Source organism: Myotis myotis, unplaced genomic scaffold (genome assembly GCF_014108235.1).
Source record: "Myotis myotis isolate mMyoMyo1 unplaced genomic scaffold, mMyoMyo1.p scaffold_m19_p_19, whole genome shotgun sequence".
Lineage (NCBI taxonomy): Eukaryota > Metazoa > Chordata > Mammalia > Chiroptera > Vespertilionidae > Myotis > Myotis myotis.
In genome coordinates this window covers 11,875,870-11,899,568 of record NW_023416323.1, presented here as the reverse complement: position 1 = coordinate 11,899,568, position 23,699 = coordinate 11,875,870, and the positions used below count along the sequence as shown (strand labels likewise).

General features: G+C 51.4%; 1 protein-coding gene across 1 annotated transcript in view; it reads left to right on the top strand.

The window, feature by feature from the left end:
- Nucleotides 1-3,074: 3,074 nt before the first annotated feature.
- Nucleotides 3,075-23,699, top strand: part of GPI (glucose-6-phosphate isomerase) — a 28,353-nt gene continuing 7,728 nt past the window's right edge. Inside the window, exons 1-9 of the mRNA XM_036345993.1 lie at nucleotides 3,075-3,196; nucleotides 4,215-4,305; nucleotides 4,625-4,693; nucleotides 6,041-6,160; nucleotides 12,220-12,303; nucleotides 12,435-12,581; nucleotides 13,309-13,380; nucleotides 13,796-13,840; nucleotides 15,109-15,162. Coding sequence (XP_036201886.1) covers nucleotides 3,075-3,196; nucleotides 4,215-4,305; nucleotides 4,625-4,693; nucleotides 6,041-6,160; nucleotides 12,220-12,303; nucleotides 12,435-12,581; nucleotides 13,309-13,380; nucleotides 13,796-13,840; nucleotides 15,109-15,162 — 804 coding nt within the window. The remainder of the gene's footprint in view (nucleotides 3,197-4,214; nucleotides 4,306-4,624; nucleotides 4,694-6,040; nucleotides 6,161-12,219; nucleotides 12,304-12,434; nucleotides 12,582-13,308; nucleotides 13,381-13,795; nucleotides 13,841-15,108; nucleotides 15,163-23,699) is intronic.

Here is a 23,699-nt window from a genome sequence, read left to right as displayed (position 1 = left end):
GATTTCTCAACCTGTTAAATGGGAAGGACAACATAAGGCTGTTTTGAGGGTTGCATAGGAGAAAATTTAGCCCAGAACTCTGCACAGAGTAAACTGGCAGGAATAATCACCACGCCAATTGGATGTATGGCTTTCAATTAATAACAATCTTCCTTTGTCCTCCTTTTTGTTTTCTTTCCGTGGCTACTGTAACTTATGGCCTTCCAGGTAGGAACCTAGTTTTTTGCTAATGTAGAAAATATATGCAACTTTGGAATTTCAAAGTATGATGTTAAACATAAAATAGTATTGGGGAAATCCAGAATAGTTGAACCTGCTGGGAACCATAGAGGCTAGACTTCTGAAGATGCACATAAAGGAATGTCAAAAAGATGAAAACTTCAAAAAGGCAATGATCAGAGGCCTCGCCTCCTGCTTCTTCAGTGCCCAGAGCTGCTCCTCTAAGACTAGGATGGACAAGAGGATATTGGAGAAGAGAGTGTGGCAGTGGCAGGTGAACACCCAAAAAACCTTTGGAAATACTTGGGGGTTGTGACAGTTCAGCTCAAAACAACTTCACCGTTAAGAGAAATCACTGATTCCTGTACCAGCTACAGACAGAGACAGAGGTGGCCCCGCCCCAGGAACCTGGGCCCTGTGAGGTTCCCTCTGGCTTCTCCCTGGGGGTCATTCTCTCCATTGTTTTCCTTAAGACCAAGGACTGACCCTCAGGCTTGTCCTTTCAGAAAGGCAATCTAACACCACAAAAAGCTGGGAGTGTCTGCTGCTGGCACCAGGGTCACAAAAAAGGAGAGTGTTTGTGCTCATATCTGATATGATCAGAGAGTCAGAAGAAAAAACAAGGGTTGGAGGTAGTGGTTTTGGACAAAGACAAGAGATGTCCACCAGAGTCACCAAAAACAGCCTATTAGAAAAAGGAATTAGTGGCTATTGTTGGGCTAAAAGTCATCCAAGGAATCATAGGGCAAGTGGCTAGCGGTACAGTGGCTCCTGAGATTGGCTTTCCCATTAGATGAGGTTCTGTTCTGAAACACAGAACTTAGGGTGGGAGCATTGTTCTGTGCACACAATTAACTGGCTTAGATGGGAAACTCTGGTTGGAGTATTTCCCATGAACTCCAGCAGAACAGGTGCTGTTCAGCATTGTCAGTCAAGGTTGTGCTAGATATGGGAAGTTCAGGTCAATCTTAGAGCTGACAGTTAATCCAAAACTCCTCTTGGTAAATACTGACCATGTGGACAGGGCTGTTCCCTGCAAAGTACTGTGGTTTCTTCAGTCCTCAGCCCCTTCCTATTTTCCTTCTTCATCTTTAGGACTCAGATCATTCTGGGCAGGGAGAGCAAGCCTTTTACAGAGGCCAGAGGCGGCATCGACTGCATGGAGCTGGGAGGTGGGTGGTGGGAGACCCATGGTTGGGACTGCAGCAGGACAGGGCACACACCTAGTCATCTGGCTATGCTGGTGGAACCCAGCAATGAAGAAGCTCAATTCGAGTGCCCAGTTCCTGGACCTCCTTTCCTCTCTGACTACATTCTCTCCCTCTCATCCAAACTCTCCCCTTGAGAGAGTCATTCAAATGCTATCCATTCATTGATGCCTCGCCCAAGTTTTTCCTCCAGCTCGAAACTTTCCTCCCCCTGTACTCCAGACATGTATAGCCAACTCAACACTTAGAGGTGGAAAAGGTTTTGAAAACATGTCCAAAAACAAGATCATATGATTTCCCCCCAAAAAACTTGCATCTCTGCAAGATGCAATGACAATTCCATTTTTCCAGGAATTCAGTTAGAAAACTAGATGTCACCTTTGACCATTCTTTATCTCTCTTTCACCAGGAGATTGTCAATTCTTCACTCACAATATATCCAGATCACCATGCTGAACTCCTGCGACCTGACCCAAGCCACTTTTGTCCCTGGCCTGCATTATTGCATAGCCTCCGATCTGCTGTCCTTCCTTCCATTCCTGTTGCGTGGTGGGCCTGATCCTTTGTAAAACCTGCTGGATGATGGCCCTCCTTTGCTGAGGACCCTTCGGTGGCTTCCCATCTCTCTGGGAATAAAAACTCAAGCTCTCACAATGACTTACAAGGTGGATGTGATCTTGCCTTCTTTCCCTTTCTGACCTCATCTTCTACCACCTTCCCCTCCTTCATTCCGCTCCAGCCAAAATGCCTACTTCTGTTTCTGAAATATCTACGCATGCTGCTCTTGGGAATTTTGCAGTTGTTCTTCCCTTTTCCTGAACACTTTCTTTTTAAAATATACATATATTTCTTTATTGATTTCAGAGAGGAAAGAAGAGGGAGAGAGAGATAGAAACATCAGTGATGAGAGAAAAATCATTGATCAGCTGCCTTCTGCGTGCCCCCTACTGGGGATCGAGCCCACAACCCAGGTGTATGCCCTTGGCCGGAATTGAACCTGGGACCCTTCAGTCCGAAGACTGATGCTCTATCCACTGAGCCAAACAGACTAGGGCTGTCTGAACACTTTCCCCCCAGATATCCCATTGGCTCGCTTCCTAACCTTCTTCAGGCTTTTGCTCAAATGTAACCTCATTAGTAAATTTTCCCTTGAACATTCTATTCAAAATTGTAACCCACAATCCCAGCACCCTTTCCAGTGTTCTCAATAACACTTACCAGCATCTGACATACCATATGTTCTACGTATTTGTCACTTATGTATCCGAAACGCCTGGAACACTACCTGTAACATGGAAGGTGTTCTGAGTTGTGTTGAATGAATGAATAAATGAATGAACGAACGAATGAAGCAGACCGGGCACGGACTTCGGCTTCTGTCCTCCAATCACGTCCAGGCAGAGGTCGCAGAGGGGCAGCAAAGTGGCCACCCTGTGCAGGGAAAGCCCAGCCGAGGCCCCAGAGCGGGGCTGCTGGCAAGGTCGACGGGCGGGCGGGCGCTGAGGGCGGGGCCTGGCGGGCGGGGCGGGGCGGGGCCGGCGCCTGCGCCATAAGGCCATAAAGACCGCTGCCGGGGCCGTCTGCACGCCTTCAGCCCTTCTGCTTCCTCCGCCCTCCTCGCGGCCCGTGCATCCTGCTCCTCTCGCCATGGCCGCGCTCACCCAGAACCCGCAGTTCCAGCAGCTCCAGGAATGGCACCGCAAGCACCGCTCAGAGCTCAACCTGCGCCGCCTTTTCGAGGGGGACAAGGAACGCTTCAACCGCTTCAGGTGCGCGCGGGGCCGCTGGCCGGCGGGACGTGCGGGCCCGGATCGGGGCGCGCGGGGCGCAGCGCCGGGGCTCAAGGTGTGCAGGGCCGGGGCCGGGGGCCGGGCCGGCGGTCCCTGGGAGCCCCGGCCCCGGATCAGGACCCAGGCCGCACTTCGTCCTTGACGCCTCCTTGAAGCAGGTTCCGGGACCTCGCCGGAGGTTCCAGGGCTGCTTAGCCCTGAGAAGCGGGCCCGCGGCTCCCCTGCACGGGGACGTGCCCATCACCCTCCCGCGTCCCCACCGCGCAGCCCCCGCGGGTTCAGAGACTCCGTCGCTGTGGGGGGAGGCACTCGCGCTGACGCAGCGGCGGGAAGGGCTGTCAGCCACCACCCGCTCGCTGCTGAGGGCGGGGGACCCTAGCGGGGTTCGGTCTGGGTGGGGCAGCCGGGGGATTGCGGCCGTCTGGTGGAAGGGTGGAGATGTGGGGACGTGATTCCCGCGGAAGAGGCCGGGTCTGGAGACCTGTGAAGGACCAGGAAATAGCAAGGAGTCTACTAGAGGACATCCTGGGGGAGTGGGAATGGGCCCACCGTGCTCTGGTGCAGGTGTGTGGGGAGGGTGGTCTGCGGCTCCGGCTGAAGTCCCCTGTGGCCAGCCCTGTCCCCTGCCCCCCCCCCCCCCCGAGTTAGCTGAGGCGCAGAGCGGGAGCTCAGGGAGGGGCTGGTCACTCCCTGGACTAGGGAGGGACAGTGAACCTCGCTCTGTGTCTCCCCATCCCCCAGCTCGGTTTTAGCAGAGGAGTGGCTCCTCACCCGGAGACATGCGTTCTGTTCAGAGGGCGGCCCTTCTCACGGTGCCGCTGCCCTGCCGCAGGTCAGCCCCGTGGGCAGGCGGGTGACAGATACCACCCTGTGCTGGGCCGCTGCGGCCTGTGTGGGGTATGGCACAGAAAGGATGTTTTTTCTGGAAGCAGTTCTGGTTAGGGAGCAGGCCGGGGGTACCTGGGTGTGGCCAACGGCTTCTGCCATCTTTCTGCAGCTTGAACCTCGATACCAGCCATGGGCGTATTCTGGTGGATTATTCCAAGAACCTGGTGACGGAGGGTGTGATGAAGATGCTGGTGGACCTGGTAATGTTCTTATTGGGAGGCTTGACCCGTAACCCACAGTGTGGTGGGCAAGCTGGGCTCCTGGGAGCCCCCCTGGCCTTGAGCATCTTTACTTCCTTCTCTCTGTGGACCTCAGTGACTGTCTGTGCCAGTGCAGGGCTCTGAGCTCCTGGCCTGAACTCAGGTTCTGAGCCGAGCCTTCTTACTCGGCGGTGGGAGAGGGTGCCAGGCTGCAGCCGCCTGTCAGCCTCACCTGAGGCTGCACCAAGCCCTGTGCCCGGGAATTTGGACTCCTGGTGGCTAATGTGGGTGGTTCCCAGCCTAGTGTCTTCTCTTGCAGGCCAAGTCCAGGGGTGTGGAGGCCGCCCGGGAGAACATGTTCAACGGCGAGAAGATCAATTTCACTGAGGTGAGCAGGCCTGGTGGCATCAGACTTCTCAGGTCCCCCAGGGCCTCTTCCTTCCTTCTCATGACCGTTGGCCTCACTGTGTCTTCACCCCTCCTGTTAGGCAATACTTTTGCTTAACAAGGGGCCTGAAGGCCTATTTCCTCCAGCCCATTGCCAGGCCTTGGGGGGTGTCTTCCCCAAGACTGATGGTCTGATCTTGGTAAGCATGGAATGGCTCCCAGTGTCTGCCTAGGGAGAGCACGTTTCAAACCTGTGAGGAGAGGGCTTCTCAAGGCATGCGTGGAGAACTTAGATCTAGCTTTGCGCCAAGTTTTATTAATGAAAAGAAAACTCTTATGTCAAAAAATAAACCTCCTCAGTGGTAGGAGTCAAGAAGAAGGCCAGGCTCTGGGGGCCCAGCTCCTGAATTGCTGTGGAAGCCTGGAGGCATAATGATCACTGAGCACTCAGAGGCCTGGCCTCAAGATGTTGTTATCCTCCTTTTACACGTGAGGAACCTGAGGCTCAGAGGTCAGGCGACTTATCCAAGAGTCATATCCGTAAGAGGTAGAGTCAGGATTCAAATACAACCTGTCTTGCACTGCTGGGCTAGACGGAGAGATGCTGCAATCAAGGAGGGCTTCATGGAGGGGTACATTTACCTGTTGAAGTGGAGTCGGGCAAGATAGCATGAAGCCCTCCACCATCTCTTTCCTGCCCACCTGGCATCTTTAGGTCTGTTTCCTTCAAGGACTCCTCTGCTGGCTTCAGCTTGACGAGACTGTTGCTCTTGCATGACAAGGCCAGCTGCCTGGCACCACAGACTTAGGGTCCGATTTGTTTGTGATGGGGCTGCTTGGTGAGGGAAGCTTGAGTTGCCTGCTTTGCTTTACATTCAAGAGGCTGGGGGCACTTTTCAAAAGATGCCGGCAAACACCATGTCCTCTGATGAGGAAGATGAGATGCCTTTAGGCCTAATGAGTGAGCCCTAGTCCTCTGAAGCCATTGCTTGTCTCTGACCTGTGTTGTCACCACTCTCTACCTTTGCTCACTACCTTTTTCCTTGGCTTTTCACACCCTGAATACCTGTGGGCCCTTGGGGCTTGTCCGAGGCTTGTTCCGGTCTCTATCACCTTGTGATCATCTGCAGCACATGCTTTGCCTTTCCCCCGGGGTCCGGGGTAGCCCCTATTTCCATAAGCACACAGTGGATTCTCAGTGTGAGGCCATAGTACTGACAGAGACCTCGGGCCTGCATGTCCAATGAATAAGGGTCGAGCTGACTCTCGGGGCCACACTGCACCGTGCCCAGCTGGGCGTGTGGCTGCCCTGGGGTGGGGATCTTCTCACTCTGACTCTTGTCCCCAGAATCGGGCAGTGCTGCATGTGGCCCTGCGGAACCGGTCAAACACACCCATTCTGGTGGATGGCAAGGATGTGATGCCGGAGGTCAACAGGGTCCTAGAGAAGATGAGGTCTTTCTGCCAGGTAAGCAGCTCTTGGGCCGGACTTGCCTTTAGCTGTATGTGTGCGGGTATTTGGGAGTTTGGGGGCCATGGTGGGCCACACCTCCACTCTCTTCGGAGAGGACTCAGCCCTCACTGCAGCCGAAGGGGGGGTGGTCTGTGTGATTGCTGGCCCTTGGGGGCTCTGCTAAGGCACGAATTTCCCTGACCTGGTTCTGAGGGAACCCACCACTGGCAGCAGTGGAACAGCTTCCTTCCTGAACTGCAGACACCTCTGGGCTCATGGACAAACTGGCCAGTGGCCAAGGTCTGAAAAGAAAAGTGAAGGATGGGAGAGTGGGGAAGAGACTTGCTTTTCTAACCTGTGTTTAGTCATATGCCCTCATTACCTAATCTAGAACTCGATAAAAGACATGCTTTAATCTTGCTTTGACTACATCCCCAAAGACTTCCTAGGCATGCACGCATGCAGCTGTCATCTCCCCTTTGAAATACACACATACCATGCGTACACACAGGTTCATTTTTACCTACTCTTCTGCAGTTTATTTGTACTTATAAATATGTCAGAGATGCCCTATTGTCAGCGTGAATGTACATAACTTCCTGCGTGGGGCTGTAGGGGTATAGCCTCAGAGACCAGCTAGAGATTTTGCCACATCAACACTGTTGCCTCAGTGTCTTGCCCAGGGGTGATCCTGCAATGGGTGGCAGACGTCCTCAAGCCTGGAGTACAGGGATGATGTCTGTGAACTTGTTTGTCTGTGTGGGTGTGTGCATGTTCGTGACGTGTGTGATTATCACTCTGGGAGTGATCATCTGGGTTCTGGTCAGCTTGTACTGAAAGCAATGGCCCCCAGGAGGCTGGTCAAAGTCTGGTTGCTTTGGCTAAGAGCCATTTTCAGACCTGAAATGGCAGGAGGTGATCTGGGCATCAATCCTGGGGGCCTGGCAGCCGAATGAGTAATACTTCCCAGGGTGAGGGAGGCTTGGGATCCTGATGGGAATCTGGTTTCCAGAATATTCCTCAACAGTGGTTGATATGGGTGGTGGCCCTGGGTATGAAGGAGATTTCCAGCCATCTGTTGTGAGTGCCAGAGCTGACATGCCTGGGAACGCCTGCTGCTCTGTGGATCAGCCCTTGTGTGCTCAGGCAGGCCATGTGGAGAGTGTGCCACTGGCTGTCTAGGAGCCTATTCCAGGAGAGCTCTCCCGTACAGCTGGCTGCTGGAGGACCCGACTCAGACTCATAGGATATTTATAGTATAGAAAAGCTGCTGAATGGCAGCAGTTCCATGGTGAGGAACACTCCCCATGACTATGCTCTTAAAAGTTCCCCAGGCCCTTGCTGGTATTGCTAAGTGGTTAGAGTGCTGGCCCATGGTCACAGGTTCGATTCCCAGTCAAGGTCATGTACCTCGGTTGCAGGTTTAGTCCCCGGCCCCAGTCAGGGCGAATTTGGGAGGCAACCAATTGATGTTTCTCTCTCCTCCTCCCTTCCTCTCTTCCACTTTCTATAAAAATCAATGGAAAAATGTATCCTCAGATGAGGATTAGCAAAACAAACGAAAAGTTCACCGATATTGGGTGAGGATGCCATGATCTTGATTGTAGTGGCAAAAACTGAAAAGAGCTCATTTATCAGAGGGCACTGATCAGTAGGATCAGTGTGTGTTCATACACTATAGGAATTAGGAAGCAGCATTAGGAATTAGGGAGCTATGGTTGCATTGACCTGTCGTTTAGGATATACTATGATTTTAAAAAAGGAAGTTACAGAATTGGCATGTGTCGTAAAATGCCATCTGGTCAAGTAAAGAGTGTGTGTGTAGTTATATTAAAGATAAACACATTTCTCCTCTGAGGTGCTTTATTATAACAAAGCTTTAATAGTGAGATCGAGAAAATGCGCAACTTCCTTTTTTGTATTGATGGAAAATTGATTACTTTATTATTTAAAGCAAAATTAAGAGTTGCTGGGTGTTCAGATTACTCCAGAATTTAGCAACTGAAAACAGCAACCAACATCTCTGTGGATCAGGAATTTGCAGCGTCTCTGCTAGCTGGTTCTGCATCGGGCCTCATAAGCTTGTAGTTCAGACGTTGGCCCAAGGTTAGGCTCATTGACAGGCTTGGTGGGGGCTGCAGGATCTGCTTTCAACTGGCCTACTAGCAGTTAGTGCTGGCTTTTGGGAGCCTTGCGGTTCCTCATCAGGTGGACCTCTCCACAGACTATTTGATTGTCCTCAGGTCACTGCAGCTGCTTTTCCCCAGAGCAAATGATCCAGAGTGCCTCAAGGCCTTTCATGAGCGAGCATCAGAAATTATTCTTTGATTTCTCTAGTACCTATTGGTTTTACAGGCCAGCTCTGATCAGAGTGGGAGGGGACTGTATAAGATCCCTGGGAACCATCTTGGAAGCCGGCTGCCATACTCTGCCCTCTGGCTTCCAGGAATTCATCATGTTCCTCCACATGCAAAATATCCCAGTCACCTTCTCCTAAGGCAGTGGTTCTCAACCTTGGCTGCACATTAGAATCACCTGGGAATCTTTTTAAAATCCTGATTTCTGGGCCTCATCCTCTGGAAATTCTGTTTCTTTATTACTAATGTTGTAGCCCCACCCCATAACAAAGAAACAGAATTTCCAGAGGATGCGGCCCAGAAATCAGGATTTTAAAAAGATTCCCAGGTGATTCTAATGTGCAGCCAAAGTTGAGAACCACTGTCTAAGGCAGTGATGGGGAACCTATGACACGCGTGTCAGAGGTGACACGCGAACTCATTTTTTTTGGTTGATTTTTCTTTGTTAAATGGCATTTAAATATATAAAATAAATATCAAAAATATAAGTCTTTGTTTTACTATGGTTGCAAATATCAAAAAATTTCTATATGTGACACGGCACCAGAGTTAAGTTAGGGTTTTTCAAAATGCTGACACCCCGAGCTCAAAAGGTTCGCCATCACTGGTCTAAGCTGATATCCCGTTACAATATCAGCTAGACGTCAGGTACAGGTATAGTAATACCTGCATTTCTTTCTTCCTTCTTATTTTTTTAATCCTCGCCCAAGGATCTATTTCCATTGATTTTAGAGAGGGGGAAAGACAGAGAGAAACATTGATATGAGAGAAGCACATCGATTGGTTGCCTCCTGCACACGCTGTGACCAGGGCCCAGGCCAGGGAGGAGCCTGCAACCAAGGTATGTGCCCTTGACCAGACCCTTTGGCTGACGTTCTGTCCATTGAGCCAAATGGCTAGGGCTTCATTTCTTTTAGTACAACTTAAATACAGTTCCTTTAGATCTGAAGACATGTGAATTAAAGAGACAAATTATTTACCCCCTCATACACCCAATATACAAAGGTGAAATAAGCATAGGCTAACTGATAGGATAATTCCTTTCAAAAAGAGGGGGAAATGGGAGGCACGCAGGACACATTTTGGCAGTTACATGGTTAGCACTCAAAGCTTGGGAATCATCCCTTAGGGCAGCGGTTCTCAACCTGTGGGTCGCGACCCCTTTGGCGGTCGAACGACACTTTCACAGGGGTCGCCTAAGACCATCCTGCATATCAGATATTTACATTACGATTCATAACAGTAGCAACATTACAGTTATGAAGTAGCAACGAAAATAATTTTATGGTTGGGTCACAACATGAGGAACTATATTTAAAGGGCCAGAAGGTTGAGAACCACTGCCTTAGGGGTTTTGGTTTGGGCTTCATTCGTTCCTTTTATATGAAAGGTACTTGCAAATGCATGGTTTTGTCAGCCTGCCTGTTCCTGTAGAAATGTGGGTATCTAAAGGCTTCTTCTCCCATTATACCATCCCTGTCCCTTTTAGTCTAAACTGGTGGTGTTTCTGCCAATTCAGTTATCTTAAAAACTTTGTGTCGCCTGGCCAGTGTGTCTCAGGGGTTGAGTGTGGACCCATGAACCAGGAGGACACAGTTTCATTCTGGTCATAAGACATACCCAAGTTTCAGGCTCCAACCCCAGTGGGGGACGTGCAGGAGGCAGCCCATCGATGATGCTCTTTCACCATTGATTTTTCTAACTTTCTCTCCCTCTGCCTTCCTCTGAAATCAATAAAAATATTTCTTTTAAAAAAAGAAAAGAAACCTTGAGGTTCTCCTATAAAGCTTATTGGGTGGTTCACTCCGTTAGACAAAAGTAATACCCACAAATGTCTTCAAGATAACTTTTTCTTACCATTGCTTCTGAGACCACAGAGATAATAATCTTGAGCTTCCTAGAAGCTTTATCTCATCAAAAGGTTCTCTGTGTTACCACCTTAGCTTTTTCTGAGGTTTTAGAGGGTTTACAGCTACACTCTCAGCGTTGTCTTCCTGCTATGCTTTTGTGACAGTGCTCTGCATTTGCTCTTTGCCAAGGAACCATCTCTCTCTCTTTTTTAAAAAAAATTGGTTTTTAGAGAGAAAGGAAATGAGAGAGAAACATAGATGGACTGCCTCACGCACACCCCCTGTGCAACCTGGACATGTGCCCTGACCAGGAATCAAACCAGGAACCTTTTGGTGCATCGGATGACATCCAACCAACTGAGCCACACAGGCTGGGGCAAAGAACCATCTCTTAATTTTAGCATCACTTGCTTCCTTGAGAGGCTGTGAATTTTCAGACCCAACATTGTGCCCCCCATTGCGCCACTGCCGCCGGTGGCCTCCCTCTGTGGGAGGCGACCCTGGCAGGCCAATCTGGGGACGGCAAGGGGCACCCATTGCCCTGCCGCTGGTCGCCGCCACCCCCCACCCCATTGCCGCCCCTCCCTCTGCCCTCTGGCATGCCCCTTGGCTAGTCTGGCGCCACATGGTCGCAGGCCCTGTCCCCCGCCGACTGGTCGGACCATTTGCATATTACACTTTTATTATATAGGACTAGAGGCCCGGTGCATGAAAATTGTGCACCTGGGGGGTTGCCTCAACCCGACCTGCGCCCTCTCGCAGTCTGGGAGCCCTCGGGGGATGTCCGACTGACAGCTTCAGCCCGCACTCCACGCGGGCCAAAGCCATCAGTCAGACATCCTTGGTGCTGCCATGGGGGCAGGAGATGTTCCCGCCACCGCCGCTGCACTCGCCAGCTGTGAGCCCAGCTTACGGCTTCGGGCTAAGCGGCGCTCGCCCTGTGGGAGTGCACTGACCACCAGGGGGCAGCTCCTACCTTGAGTGTCTGCCCCCTGAGGGTCAGTGCACGTCATAGCGACCAGTCGTTCTGCCAATTTGGTCAATGAGTATATTAGCCTTTTATTATATAGGATAACAAATTATACCCAAATTTGGCTTAAAACAGCAATGAACGTTTATCTCACATAGTTTCTATGGGTCAGAAATTATGGACTGGCCTAACTGGTTTGGGGGTCTCTCTTGAGGTTGTGGTCAAGGCGTTTGCCAGGGCTGCACTTAACCTGAATGTTTGGCAGGCTCTGGAGGGTCTTCCTCCCGGGTGGTCCCCATCCCTGGGTGGTGAATGGCCCTGGCTGTTGGAAGAACCCCTCAGTTCCTTGCCCCATGGGCTTCTTCGTGTGAACTTTGTGTGTCCTCCAACATAGTGGATGGCTCCAACAAAAGTGAGTCATTCAAGAGAGCAAGACGAAACCGTTCATGACCCAGCTTCTGAAGTCATGCGCCATCCTGCCCGCAGTACCATACAGGGTGCACAGCTCAGCCGTGTTCAGCATAGGGACCGTGCTAGGGAGTGAATACCAGGGGGCAAGGACCATTTGAGGTCCATGTGGAGGTTGGCTGTGTGTTTGGTACAGACCAGTGTTAGTGATGGGCATTTCGCATCTCTTGGTCTCTGATATGTTGGGTTCTGCTAGAGTTCACCCTTGTTTTATAAATTTTGACAATATTACTGTGCGGTGAGGATGTATCCCACTTTGCTAATGATGAAATAGCTGGTGATGAGTGTGGCAGGCATCTGCCGCTCAATGGGCCCCTATGAAGGCCTGAAAGTTAGGACTGAGGCATAAGGAGGAAGCAGTAATGATGCGTTTGAGCAGCAGCTTATCCTTAGGGTGTTGGGCTAATCCCATCTCTCACTCTACACCAGCGCGTCCGAAGTGGTGACTGGAAGGGGTACTCGGGCAAGCCCATCACCGACGTCATCAACATCGGCATCGGGGGCTCTGACCTGGTAAGGAGAGGACGGTCTTGGGATGGGGTGAGGGGTCCCATCCAGGGCCTTGGTTTCTCCAACGATGGGACCTGGCTGTCCCTACCTCTTCCCCTTGGAACCTTGTTTTCTGATGCTACATCTCCCCACAGGGACCCCTCATGGTGACTGAAGCCCTTAAGCCATACTCTTCGGGAGGTCCCCGGGTCTGGTTTGTCTCCAACATTGATGGGACCCACATTGCCAAAACCTTGGCCAACCTGAACCCTGATTCCGCCCTGTTCATCATCGCTTCCAAGGTACGGGCCTCAAACCCAGCCTGGCTCCCCTGTGTGTGTTGGGGTGCGGGCAGGGCATGGGACCCTCCCCACCACTTCTGAGTGGACTCTGTGTTGTGGATCCAGTCAGCGCAGCTGCCCTCAGACTGTTCCTTGTCTGGGGGCATTCCCTGTTTACCTGATAAAAGCCTGAATTCATCAATTTGAATCTTGGTCTTCAGGCCATACCCAGTTGCTTTATGGGATCTGTGCTCAGCCTGGGACTGTTCTCATCCTTAGTGACCTGTCCCTAGTATCTGCTCTTTTCTGATCCCAGAGCCATGCTCAGATAATGTAAGCGTTTTGTTTGTTGTCATGTCTGCCCTATTTACTCACATTAATGCACACAAAATATTAAAAATCCCATCTGAATTCTGAGATACAGCCTAGCCTGGGCGGAAGGGACGCCCAGGCGTGGCCACAGCTCTTCTGGAAGATGCTCTGGCCTTTGCCCTGTGGCGGGGATCAGAGGAAGGGGCTGGGCTGTGGCTCTTAGTAGGGTTCCCCTCTCCCTCTGGTTGTGAAGTCCTGGAATCACAGGATGTCACTGCTACTTCCAGGCACCTTTTAGCCCCAGACACAGCCACTCACCGTGGCTTTGTGGACCTGTGGGCGGAGGCTATATATGTGGAGTCAGGCACTGCTCCTTGTGACAACCGGGCACCCCCATGGCCTCCGCTGCTCAGACTGCTGTGCTCTCTGGTTGCAGACCTTTACCACCCAGGAGACCATCACGAACGCAGAGACAGCGAAGGAGTGGCTCCTCCAGTCGGCCAAGGATGTGAGTGCTGGGTGGGCGGTGGGCGGTGGGCAGTGGGCAGTGTGTGGGCCAGGAAGGACGGGGCGGGGATGCCCATCCACCTGAGTGGCCCAGCAGCCTCTCTGGTGCCTGACTTTCCTGGTTAATGTGGCAAAACCTGCTCTAATTGGCTGAGGGCCCTTTCTTTAAGGCCCCTTGGCTCTGTGGGATCCTCTCCTCCCCTGGCCACACCCACTTTATAAGGAGGGCCATTCCTGGGCCTTGTATGCTGATGAGGTAGATGGGCCAGCCAACCTCTGTGTCCTCTTGACCTTGAGGTGGTGCTCCTCCAACAGCCTCAGAACCAAGGACATGGGTTTCTCTAGAGATGGGAGTGTCCCTCCCATGGGTGGCCCCCTGGGATGGGTTCAATGTAACTTGGCTCTGTCTCTTGTAGCCTTCTTCTGTTGCGAAGCACTTTGTTGCCCTGTCTACTAATACGGTAAGTGGCCATGTGGGCCCCCAGACTACCTCCCAGGGCCCACACCACATAAGGACATGGCCTTTCAAAATACGCACCAAGATGCGGTTCACAGGTTCGGGAACCTTGGCTTGGCTGATGGGATAGGAGGGTTGGTTGGGTGCCTATGAGGGAAGTGAGCTACAAACGCCCCTTGTCTTTTCTGCATTCTCCCAAGTCTCTGCAGCTCCAAGGGCTTTGCAGTCAGTGAGATCAGGGCAGCCCGATGCATTTCCAAGGCCTGGGTGATAATTCGGAAGACTCCATGCACACGACCTCCCTACCACCAGCCTCTTCCCAAATGGGGTTGGGGTTGCATCCCAATTCTTACATGAGGATGTGACTTTTTGCCTGGTGGTTGCGGGATTAGAATGCGGGCCACCTACCTGCCAGGTCTCATAGTCTGCCTGGCCAGAGGTTGTGCAAGGTAGGGTGGGAGTGGCCCAGCGGGGCAGGGTGGGGCTCGGAATAACAACCATGGCAAACCTTGTGAGCACTTGGTGTGCAGAGGGCTTTGTGCTGGGCTTTGTCAGAGTTGGAACCACACCCAGGTTCCTTACTGCTCCCTCCCACCCCTTCCACCTCTTCCTGCCTCCACTGCTGACCTGCCCATCGAGGGAGACAGGCGGCCCTCCTTAGGCTGGCTAACCACAGTGCCACTGTCTGGCAGAGCCTGAGCAAGTGGTGATCAGAGACATGTGGGTGCTCCTGCTGGCCAGGAAGCCGGCACTTCTACCTGGGTGCCTGGAGCCCCTGAGGAATCAGCCTGATCATCCCTGAAGGGTTCCTAGGGCAGAGTCGCCATCCCAGATTTTGAAAGGGCTGGGCAGGTGTCCTGGCTGTGTGGTGCCTGGCCTGGAGGTAGCCCCTTCCAGGGCTTGGGTCCCAGATGTCCAGGGAGGGGGGATCAGTCTCTGGAACTCTGACAGGCAGATACAGGTGGGTCTTGTAGAGCAGCATGTGGGCCAGGTCCTCGTACTGGGTGTGCAGCCCCGTCAGCAGGAAGGTTTCACAGGCTCTGGGCCGTTGGCGTGCTGGATTCGAGCTGGCCTGGTGTCCAGTTCTGGGGGTGGGCAGCTCTTGGTCCCTGTCCTGGACTCATAGGCTGTTCCAGCCCTGCCCCATATGGGGCTCTGCTGAAGGTGGGGGTGCTCCCATGCTCGGACCACACAACTCCTTATACCCTGGAGCTCTTGTTCTTGTCCAGCTAATCCATGCTTCTTCTTTCCCTCTCCCTTTGCTGTTTGTAGACCAAAGTGAAGGAGTTTGGAATTGACCCTCAAAACATGTTCGAGTTCTGGGATGTAAGTAAAGGCACTTCCTTGCTAGGTTAACTGTGTGTCCTTCTCTAAGTCATGACTGTTGAGCCACAGATAAGGGCCCTATGGGGTCAGGTCAATTTTTATTGATTACCTGCTGCATGTCTGGCTTTGAGAAAAGCCAAGAGGCCCCCAGAGAGGCCTGTGGGGCAGGAGCAACCCAGTCAGGATGAGGGCTCCACTTCCACCGAGGGGGAGCCAAGCTTACAAGGCTAGGGTGACACTCCCCTGGGTGCCTGCCAGCAGCACCCACTGAGGAGTAATGGGAGCCGCCCCTACCCTCCTCTTGAAGCTGAGGCTCTGAGTTATTCTCAGTGGTGACCTTTCTCCGGAACTACAGCCGCAGTCTGAAAAGGCCAAGGGGCAGGGAGAGGCAGCAGGTGTGGCCAGGCAGGCCTGGGGAGATTGTGCAGGAGCAACTGGAGGGCAGCAAAGAGGAGGCACCAGGCCCGGGGCCTGGGAAGGGCCTTGCTAGACAGCTTGCAGAGCAAAATTTGACTAAGTGGCAGAGCTGTGGGCCACTCCACCGACATGTGGTCACATGGACTCATCTCTGCTAGAGCCACACCTGGTGCCAAGCAATGAGCGGGAGCTTTCCTTGCAGCCTGCCTGAGGGCAGCAGTGGTGTGAGAAGGCCTCCGGCTGTGGAATGCAGGGAAGGCTTGGGGTGCAGGGTGCGCTGTGGGTGCTGTGAATGCGGGGGGCATAACCACGGCAAGCTCACCGAAGAGGGCTTGATCCCTGGGGCTGTTTCCAGGCCTTTAGACTGTTTGCGTGGTGACAGCATTCACAAATGTAACCTTTAAAAGCTCTAAAGGCCTTGGAGTCTGGGAGAGAATTAAGCTCTAAGGTACCTACTGTGTGCAATGATTTAATTTCTTTCTAGAATGGGACTAGTTATGTACCATCCTTGGGAGAATTGAGAAGTCACTCAGATAATTTTCTACATCCAGTGGCCCAGATAGGAACTGCGGGTGAGAAACTGCAGCTGTAACAAATGCTGCGTGCCTGCTAAGGGAGGGCAGGCACCTTCCACCTCCTCCCAGGACCTGGAGCCTGAGCGAGTGGTGGTCAGGGACATGTGCTCCTGGTAGCCAGGAAGCTAGCCAGGTTGTGTCCTAGTCTGGGTGTTCCGTGCCCATAACTGCCCAGCATGCAGAGATGAGCTGGGATCTGGCTTAGGGAGAGGCCTGTGTTTCCCAGGTAAGGCCTAGGAATGATACTTGGGCACAGGAACATGGGTCTGGGGCTGCCTAGTGAGGCCTAGGTGGCCAGGCACAGCAGAGGCCTCCTGGCCAGGCCAGACATACCACATGCCACAGTAGCTGGAGGAGGGACCTGCCTGGTTCACTAAAAGTATATGTTGCTGAATTGAGTCGTTGGCATCTGAGGAGCCAAGAACAGGTGAAGTTCAGGAGTTAGGGTGTCTCAGGTGAGGCAGAGGAGTCAGGACAGACATAGGAATATTGCATTGGCTCTGAGGTAAGGTTAGAAGAGTCCAGTTGGGCAGAGGTATGTACAGTGAGGCCCGATCTGTTGAGGTCGGTCATGGGGCAGCTTCATGTGTTGGGATCAAGCAAGGGCATGGCAGTAAACCATGGGCTGTCTCCGGGCTCGCCAGTCAGCACACAGTGAAGAGCTAATTTTGCCTGGTGAGGTGTGAAGAGGAACCAGGACAGGTACAGGTGGGTTCTAGAAGGTGCAGGACAGGTAAAGGTACAGGTGAGGTCTTTGAATTCTGGAGGAGAAACAGGTATTTAGAGATGGTTCTATCAAGTGAGGTCTGAGGATCCAAAGTCACATACAGGTATTTAAATCTGGATCTGTGAGTTGAGGTTTAGATCTGGGACAGGTACATATATTGGGGTCTCTCTGGTCAGTTCTGAGAAGTCAGCATCAGATAATGGGTGGCTGATCACTCAACTGAGGTGATTAGAACTCAGGATTAGACAAACATAGGTGAATCCCCTGAGCCAGGGCAACCACCTGGCTCTCAGCATCCTGACCAGGTGTGATGGGCAGAGCACAAGGTACTGCAGAAACCTCTGAGGTTCCATAACTAGGCCAAGGCATGGCCTGTGGCATCGGGCTCTGGCTGAGGTAGGGTTAGAGGAGCCTACATGAGAGAGAGGTAAGGATGCACCTGGTTATAAAAGGTGATGATTTGCATCCTGGGCAGAATGCAGCAGGATGAAATGAGATTTCATCACCCTACTCAGAATGGTGTGCAATTAAAATGTTGTAAATTGTTTATTTCTGGAATTTTCCATTTAATATTTTTGGACCATGGTTGACCCTGGTTAACTGAAATTGCAGGAAGTGAAATGAATAAGGGGTGACTTGGAGTCTGCCAGGTAAAGCTACATCTGTCTGAGGTCTCAGGTGCTGGAATCAGACAAGGTGTGTGTGACTAGGTTTCTTAAGGAGGCCTGAGAAGCCAAGATTAGGCACATTTAGGTAGAATTGGGTTGGTCAGGTAAGGACCAACTGGAGCCAAAGATAGGCAGAGACAGAGTTGAGTCTGACAGGTGAGTTCTGACAGGTCGGGGTCAGAATTTTGTCCTCAGGTGATGTCTGAGCAGTTCTGGTGTTGCATAGAGGTCGATGGGAAAAGACTGAAAGCTGGAGTCAGGCCAAGGGATGTAGAACTGCACCCATCTGGAAGGTTTGCGAATTCTGTGTCTGACGCAGGTATGTGGAGCAGGGTGTCAAGTGAAGTCCGAGTTGAAGTGAGATACACAGGTTAGTACTTTTGGGTCTTGAACAGGTAAGTTCTGAGCTGCTAAGGTCAGGCCCTGGTTCTTATTCTACATCTGAGGAGCTGGGGTCAAGCACAGGTAGGTAGAGTTGAGTGTTACAGGTTGTGTCTGTGAAATCAAGGGCAAGCAGAGGTAGGTTGACCTGAAAAGCCATGGCTAAAGTTCTGTCTCACTGGTGAGCTCAGGCACAGGTAGGTAGAGCAGATTTGTAGGAGAGGCCTGAGGAGCCAGGGTTACGCTCATCTAGAAAGAACTGAATCTCTTAGATTACCTCTGAGAATATGGAGTGAAAACAGGTGGATAGAGCAGGATCTCTCTGGTGAGATCTGAGGTGCTGGGATTAGGTACAATCTCTCAGGTAAGGTCGGGTTTGGCAGGTAGAACTGTCTCTCTACCTATCTTGTAGAGATTTCATGTGAGGTTGAGGAGTTGTGGCCAGGTACACGTATATGGAATTGAGTTTCTCAGGTAAGGTCTATGGAATCTGCATCTGGCACAGGTTTGTATCCTTGGCTCTGTCAGTGTGTTAGGCACAGGTGGGTAGAACAGGGTTTGTCAGGGAAGACCTATTGGGGCCAAGATCAGGTCAAGTTAATAAACTGGGTCTGACAAGTGAAATCTAAAAAGTCACAGTCAAGCTCAGGTAAGAATTGAATGCATTCAATGAGATGTAAGCAGGTAAGATGAGGTACAGGTAGGCAAAGAAAGCCCACCAGGTGCAGTCTTAGCAGCCAGGAGCAAGCTCAGGTAGGCAGCACTATCCCACTGGGTGAGGTCTGAGGAGCGAGTGTCAAGCACAGGTGGGCAGGTCTGAGGACACAGGGTCAAGCATTGGTAGGCAAAGCTAGCCTATCAGGTGTGTTCTGGGACCCAGAGTCAAGTACAGGTAGGTAGAGCTGGGCCACAAGCTGCAATGTAAGTAACTACAGTCATCTATAGGAAGAACTGGCCTTCCAGGTGTAGTCTGAGGATGGAGGGTCAAGCACAGGTAGGTAGAACTTTCCCTCCCAGTGTGGTCTAAGGAGCCAGTGTCAAGCAAGGTAGGCAGAGCTGACCCACCAAGTACAGTATGAGGAGCCAGGATCATGTGCAGGTAGGCAGAGCTGACACACTGCACACAGTATAAAGAGCCAGTGTCTGCCCAGATGGCGTGGCTCAGTGGTTGAGTGGCGACCTCTGAACCAGAAGGTCACGGTTCCATTCCCGGTCAGGGCATATGCCCTGGTTGCGGGCTTGATGCCCAGGGGGAAGAGGGGAGCATTCCAGGAGGTAGCCAATCAATTATTCTCTCTCATCATTGATGTTTCTATCTCTCCCTTCCTTTCTGAAATCAATTAAAAAAAAAAAGCCAATGTTATTTGCAGGTAGGTAGACCTGGCTCACAGGTGTGGTCTGAGGAGCCAAGGTCAAGCACAGGTAGGCAGAGCTGGCCTGCCAGATGTGGTCTGAGCACCCAAGATTAAGCACAGGTAGGCAGAGCTGGCCCACCAGGTGTGTCTGAGGACCCAGGATCAAGCACAGGTAGGCAGAACTGGCCTACCAGCTATAGTGTAAGGAGCCAGGGTCATCTATAGTTTTACAGAACTGGCCTGCCATGTGAGGTTGGAGGAGTCAGGGTCAAGCACAGGTAGGCAGAGAAGGCCTGTCAGGTGTGGTCTGAGGAGCCAAGGTCAAGCACAGGTAGGCAGAGCCCATTAGGTACAGTATAAGGAGCCATGGTCATGTACAGGTAGGTAGACCTGGACTACCAGTTGTGGAGGAGCCTAGGTCAAGAACAGGTAGGCAGAACTGACCTGCCAGGTACTCTCTGAAGACCCAGGGTCAAGCACAGGTAGGTAGAACTGTCCCACCAGATATGGTCTGAGGAGCGAAGCTCAAGTACAGGTAGGCAGAGCTGGCCCACTAGGTACAGTATAAAATGCCAGGGTCATGCCCTAGCTGGTTTGGCTCAGTGGATAGAGCGTCGGCCTGTAGACTGAAGTGTCCTGGGTTTGATTTCGTCAAGGGCACATGCCCAGTAGGGGGCATGCAGGAGGCAGCCTGTCAATGATTCTCTCTCATCATTGATGTTTCTCTCTCTCTCCCTCTCCCTTCCTCTTTGAAATCAATAAAAATAAATATTTTTCAAAAATGCCAGGGTCATGTACAGGTAGGTAGCTGGGTGGCCTACCAGGTGTGATCGGAGGAGCCAAAGTCAAGCTCAGGTAGGCAGAGTTGGCCCACCAGCTGCAGTGTAAGGGGCCAGAAGTATGAAATGGTCTGACAGATTTTATCAGAGGACCCAGGGTCCAGTACAGGTAGGTAGAGCTGCCATCAAGTATAGTCTGAAGAGCCCAGGTCAAGCACAAGTAGGCAAAGCAGGTCCACTAGGTACAGTATAAAGCAGTGATGGCGAACCTATGACACGCGTGTCAGAGGTGACACACGAACTCATTTTTTTGGTTGATTTTTCTTTGTTAAATGGCATTTAAATATATAAAATAAATATCAAAAATATAAATCTTTGTTTTACTATGGTTGCAAATATCAAAAAATTTCTATATGTGACACAGCACCAGAGTTAAGTTAGGGTTTTTCAAAATGCTGACACGCCGAGCTCAAAAGGTTCGCCATCACTGGTATAAAGAGCCAGGGCCATGTACAGGTAGGTAGAACTGTCCTGTGTGGTCTGAGGAGATAAGGTCAAGCACAGGTAGGCAGAGCTGACCTGCCAGGTGCTGTCTGAGGACCCAGGTCAAGCACATGTAGGTAGAACTATCCTATTAGGTGTTATTTGAGGAGCCAAACTCAAGCAAAGGTCGCCAGATGTGGCTGAGGAGCTAGGTACAGTGGAAGGAGCCAGGGTCATATGCAGCTAGATAAAGTTGGCCCATCAAGTGTAGTCTGCGAACCCATGATCAATCCATGGATAGGTACAGCGGGCCCACCTAGTGTAGTTTAAGAAACCAGACTAAGGCAGGTAGGCAAAGCCTGTCTGCCAAGTGTGTAGTGTCTTATGAACCTTAAAGAGTTAGAGTTGAACGCAGGTAGATAGAGTTGGCTCTTTCACATATTGGATTCAGGTGAAAATAGGTACCCTTGGGTCTTTGTGGTGAGGCCTGAAGAACCAGGGTACAGCCTTCCAGGTCAGCCAGAGCACTGTGGGGCTTATGGAGCTCCAGGGGCCAAAGTTAGACGCAAGTAGGCAGATGTGGTTCTCAAGCAGGGACTTTGGAGCTAGAGGTATGTATGCCTGGATCCTGAAGGTGAAGTCCTTGGAACATGGCTCTGGCTTAGGTGTGTTGACCCAGGTCTTAGAAGTTAGGCTTGGGGAACATGGGTTAGTCACAAGTAGGTAGAACTGCATCTCTCAGGTGGGGTCTGTGGAGCACAGGTATGCAGAGATGTCCATGTCTGATGAGATCTGTGACTTCTCAGGGAGGTATTGATGCACAGGGTAAGCAGGGTTGTGAGTGTTGGATCTGTCTGTTATGGTCGGCAAACTGAGGCTCACGAGCCACTTGCGGCTCTTTGGCCCCTTGAGTGTGGCTCTTCCTAAGCCTTAGGAGTACCCTAATTAAGTTAATAACAATGTACCTACCTATATAGTTTAAGTTTAAAAAATTTGGCTCTCAAGCCGAAACGGGTTTGGCTCAGTGGATAGAGCGTCGGCCTGCGGACTGAAGGGTCCCGGGTTCGGTTCCGGTCAAGGGCATGTACCTGGGTTGCAGGCGCGTCTCCAGTGGGAGATGTGCAGGAGGCGGCTGATCGATGTTTCTCTCTCATCGATGTTTCTGACTATCTCTCTCCCTTCCTCTCTGTGAAAAGTCAATAAAATATATTTAAAAAAAAAAAAATTGGCTCTCAAAAGAAATTTCAGCCGAAACTGGTTTAGCTCAGTGGATAGAGCATCAGCCTGCGGACTGAAGGGTCCCAGGTTCGATTCTGGTCGGGGGCATGTGCCTGGGTTGCGGGCACATCCCCAGTGGGAGATGTGCAGGAGGCAGCTGATCGATGTTTCTCTCTCATCGATGTTTCTAACTCTCTATCTTTCTCCCTTCCTCTCTGTAAAAAATCAATAAAATATATTTTAAAAAAAAAAGAAATTTCAGTCATTGTGTTGTTGATATTTGGCTCTGTTGACTAATGAGTTTGCCGACCACTGGTCTAGAAGATGAGAAGAGCAGAGTCAAGCATAGGATATAGACTTGGGCCTCTCAAGTTAGGCCTGAGAGCCCATGTAGATAAAGCCGGACCTCTCAGGAAGGTGTGAGGAGTCTGAGTTGGCTATAAGTTGAGATGCAGGCAGGTACAGGAAACTTGGTCCATTAGCGGAGCTGTCTAACTCCTGCCTCTGACGGGTGTATGACCGTGCAGTATGAGGTACTGGAATAGGACACAGACAGAGCTAACCTCCCAGGGGAAGGAAGCCTTTGCATCCATGCCCAATGCTGACTTTGTCAGTGAGACCATTGATCCAGGGTCATATGGGCAGAGGTGTAGAAACATGATCTTAGGTGGGTTCTTGCCACCTGGATTCAGGTACAGATTGGCATCCTTGGGCTTGTTAGGCAAAATGAGTGGGCAAGATTGAGCCCAGAAATGCATAATTGGTGTGGCTGGTGAGTCCTGAGAAGGAGGGTCAGACACAGGTGGGAACTTCCGTGGTAGGATTGGACAAGGTCAGATGGGCGGTGTGGGGCTCTCATCCCGGGAAAGACAAAGTCATTCTATGAATGTGTGCCTGGGTCTGCCTGGGAAGGTCTTGAGAGCCCTTAGGATCGGGGAGGACAGATAGAGTGCCTCAAGCTCGGTCAGCATCCTGGTCAGGTGTGATGGGCAGAACTCAAGGTATTCTAGAGGCCTGAGGATCCATTACTAGTCTGAGGTGTGGTCTGTAGTGTGGTTGGCATAGGGCCTGACTTACCCAGTGAGGAAAAAGATAGAGTTATGTCTTATTAGATAAAGAGGTCTGGGGCACAGGTCAGCACAGATTGTTGAATGGCTGAGGAGCTACATCTATAAGATGTGGTCTAAGAGGCCCACTGCAGCTACAGGTGAGGTCTAGAGACCTGTGTTTGCAGGTTGAGGTTTTAGAGTCTCAAGTCAGACACTGGCATTGCTGGGCTTTCCAAAAACGTGAGGTCTGTTGACCTAGCCTCAGCCAAGGTCAGCAGCTTGAATCTGTCAGTCTGAGGGCTTGCTAGTTCTCAGTCCGGTTTCTAGAATTGAGTCTGTTTGTTGAGATCTGAGAGCCTGTGTCAGGCATGGTGTGGCCAGTGAAACTGTGTCAGGTAAGGTTCCCCCAAACCTGGACCCTTTCCAGGTGAGGGCCCCCACCATTCGTCTTTATTACCCAGGCCGGAGACCTCTGGGCCACACTTGGTTCTCTCATTCTCCCAATTCATCCTGTTTGATTGAACCCCCTGAATCTGCACCCCCAGGGTAGTATTCTCTGGATGACCACTGGGGGTCCTAAGTGGTTTCCTGTTTCCATTTTCACCCCTCCCAGACTTCTCCCTTCTCCAGCCTTGCCTCTCAGCTTCTACCCTCCAGCCCCCACTCCTTTCTTCATCTTCTAGATTGTGCTGTGTTTCCTCCTGGCCAGCCTATTTCAATGGGGTTCCAATAGAGAATTAAGGGGTACTAGGCTCAAGTACCCCTCAGATTTCTTTTATTTTATTGATCTTTGAGAAAGGAAGGGAAGGAGGGAGAGAGAGAGAAAGAGAGAAGAGAGATACATCGATTAGCTAGCTGCCTTCCGTACATTACCCAACTGGGGAT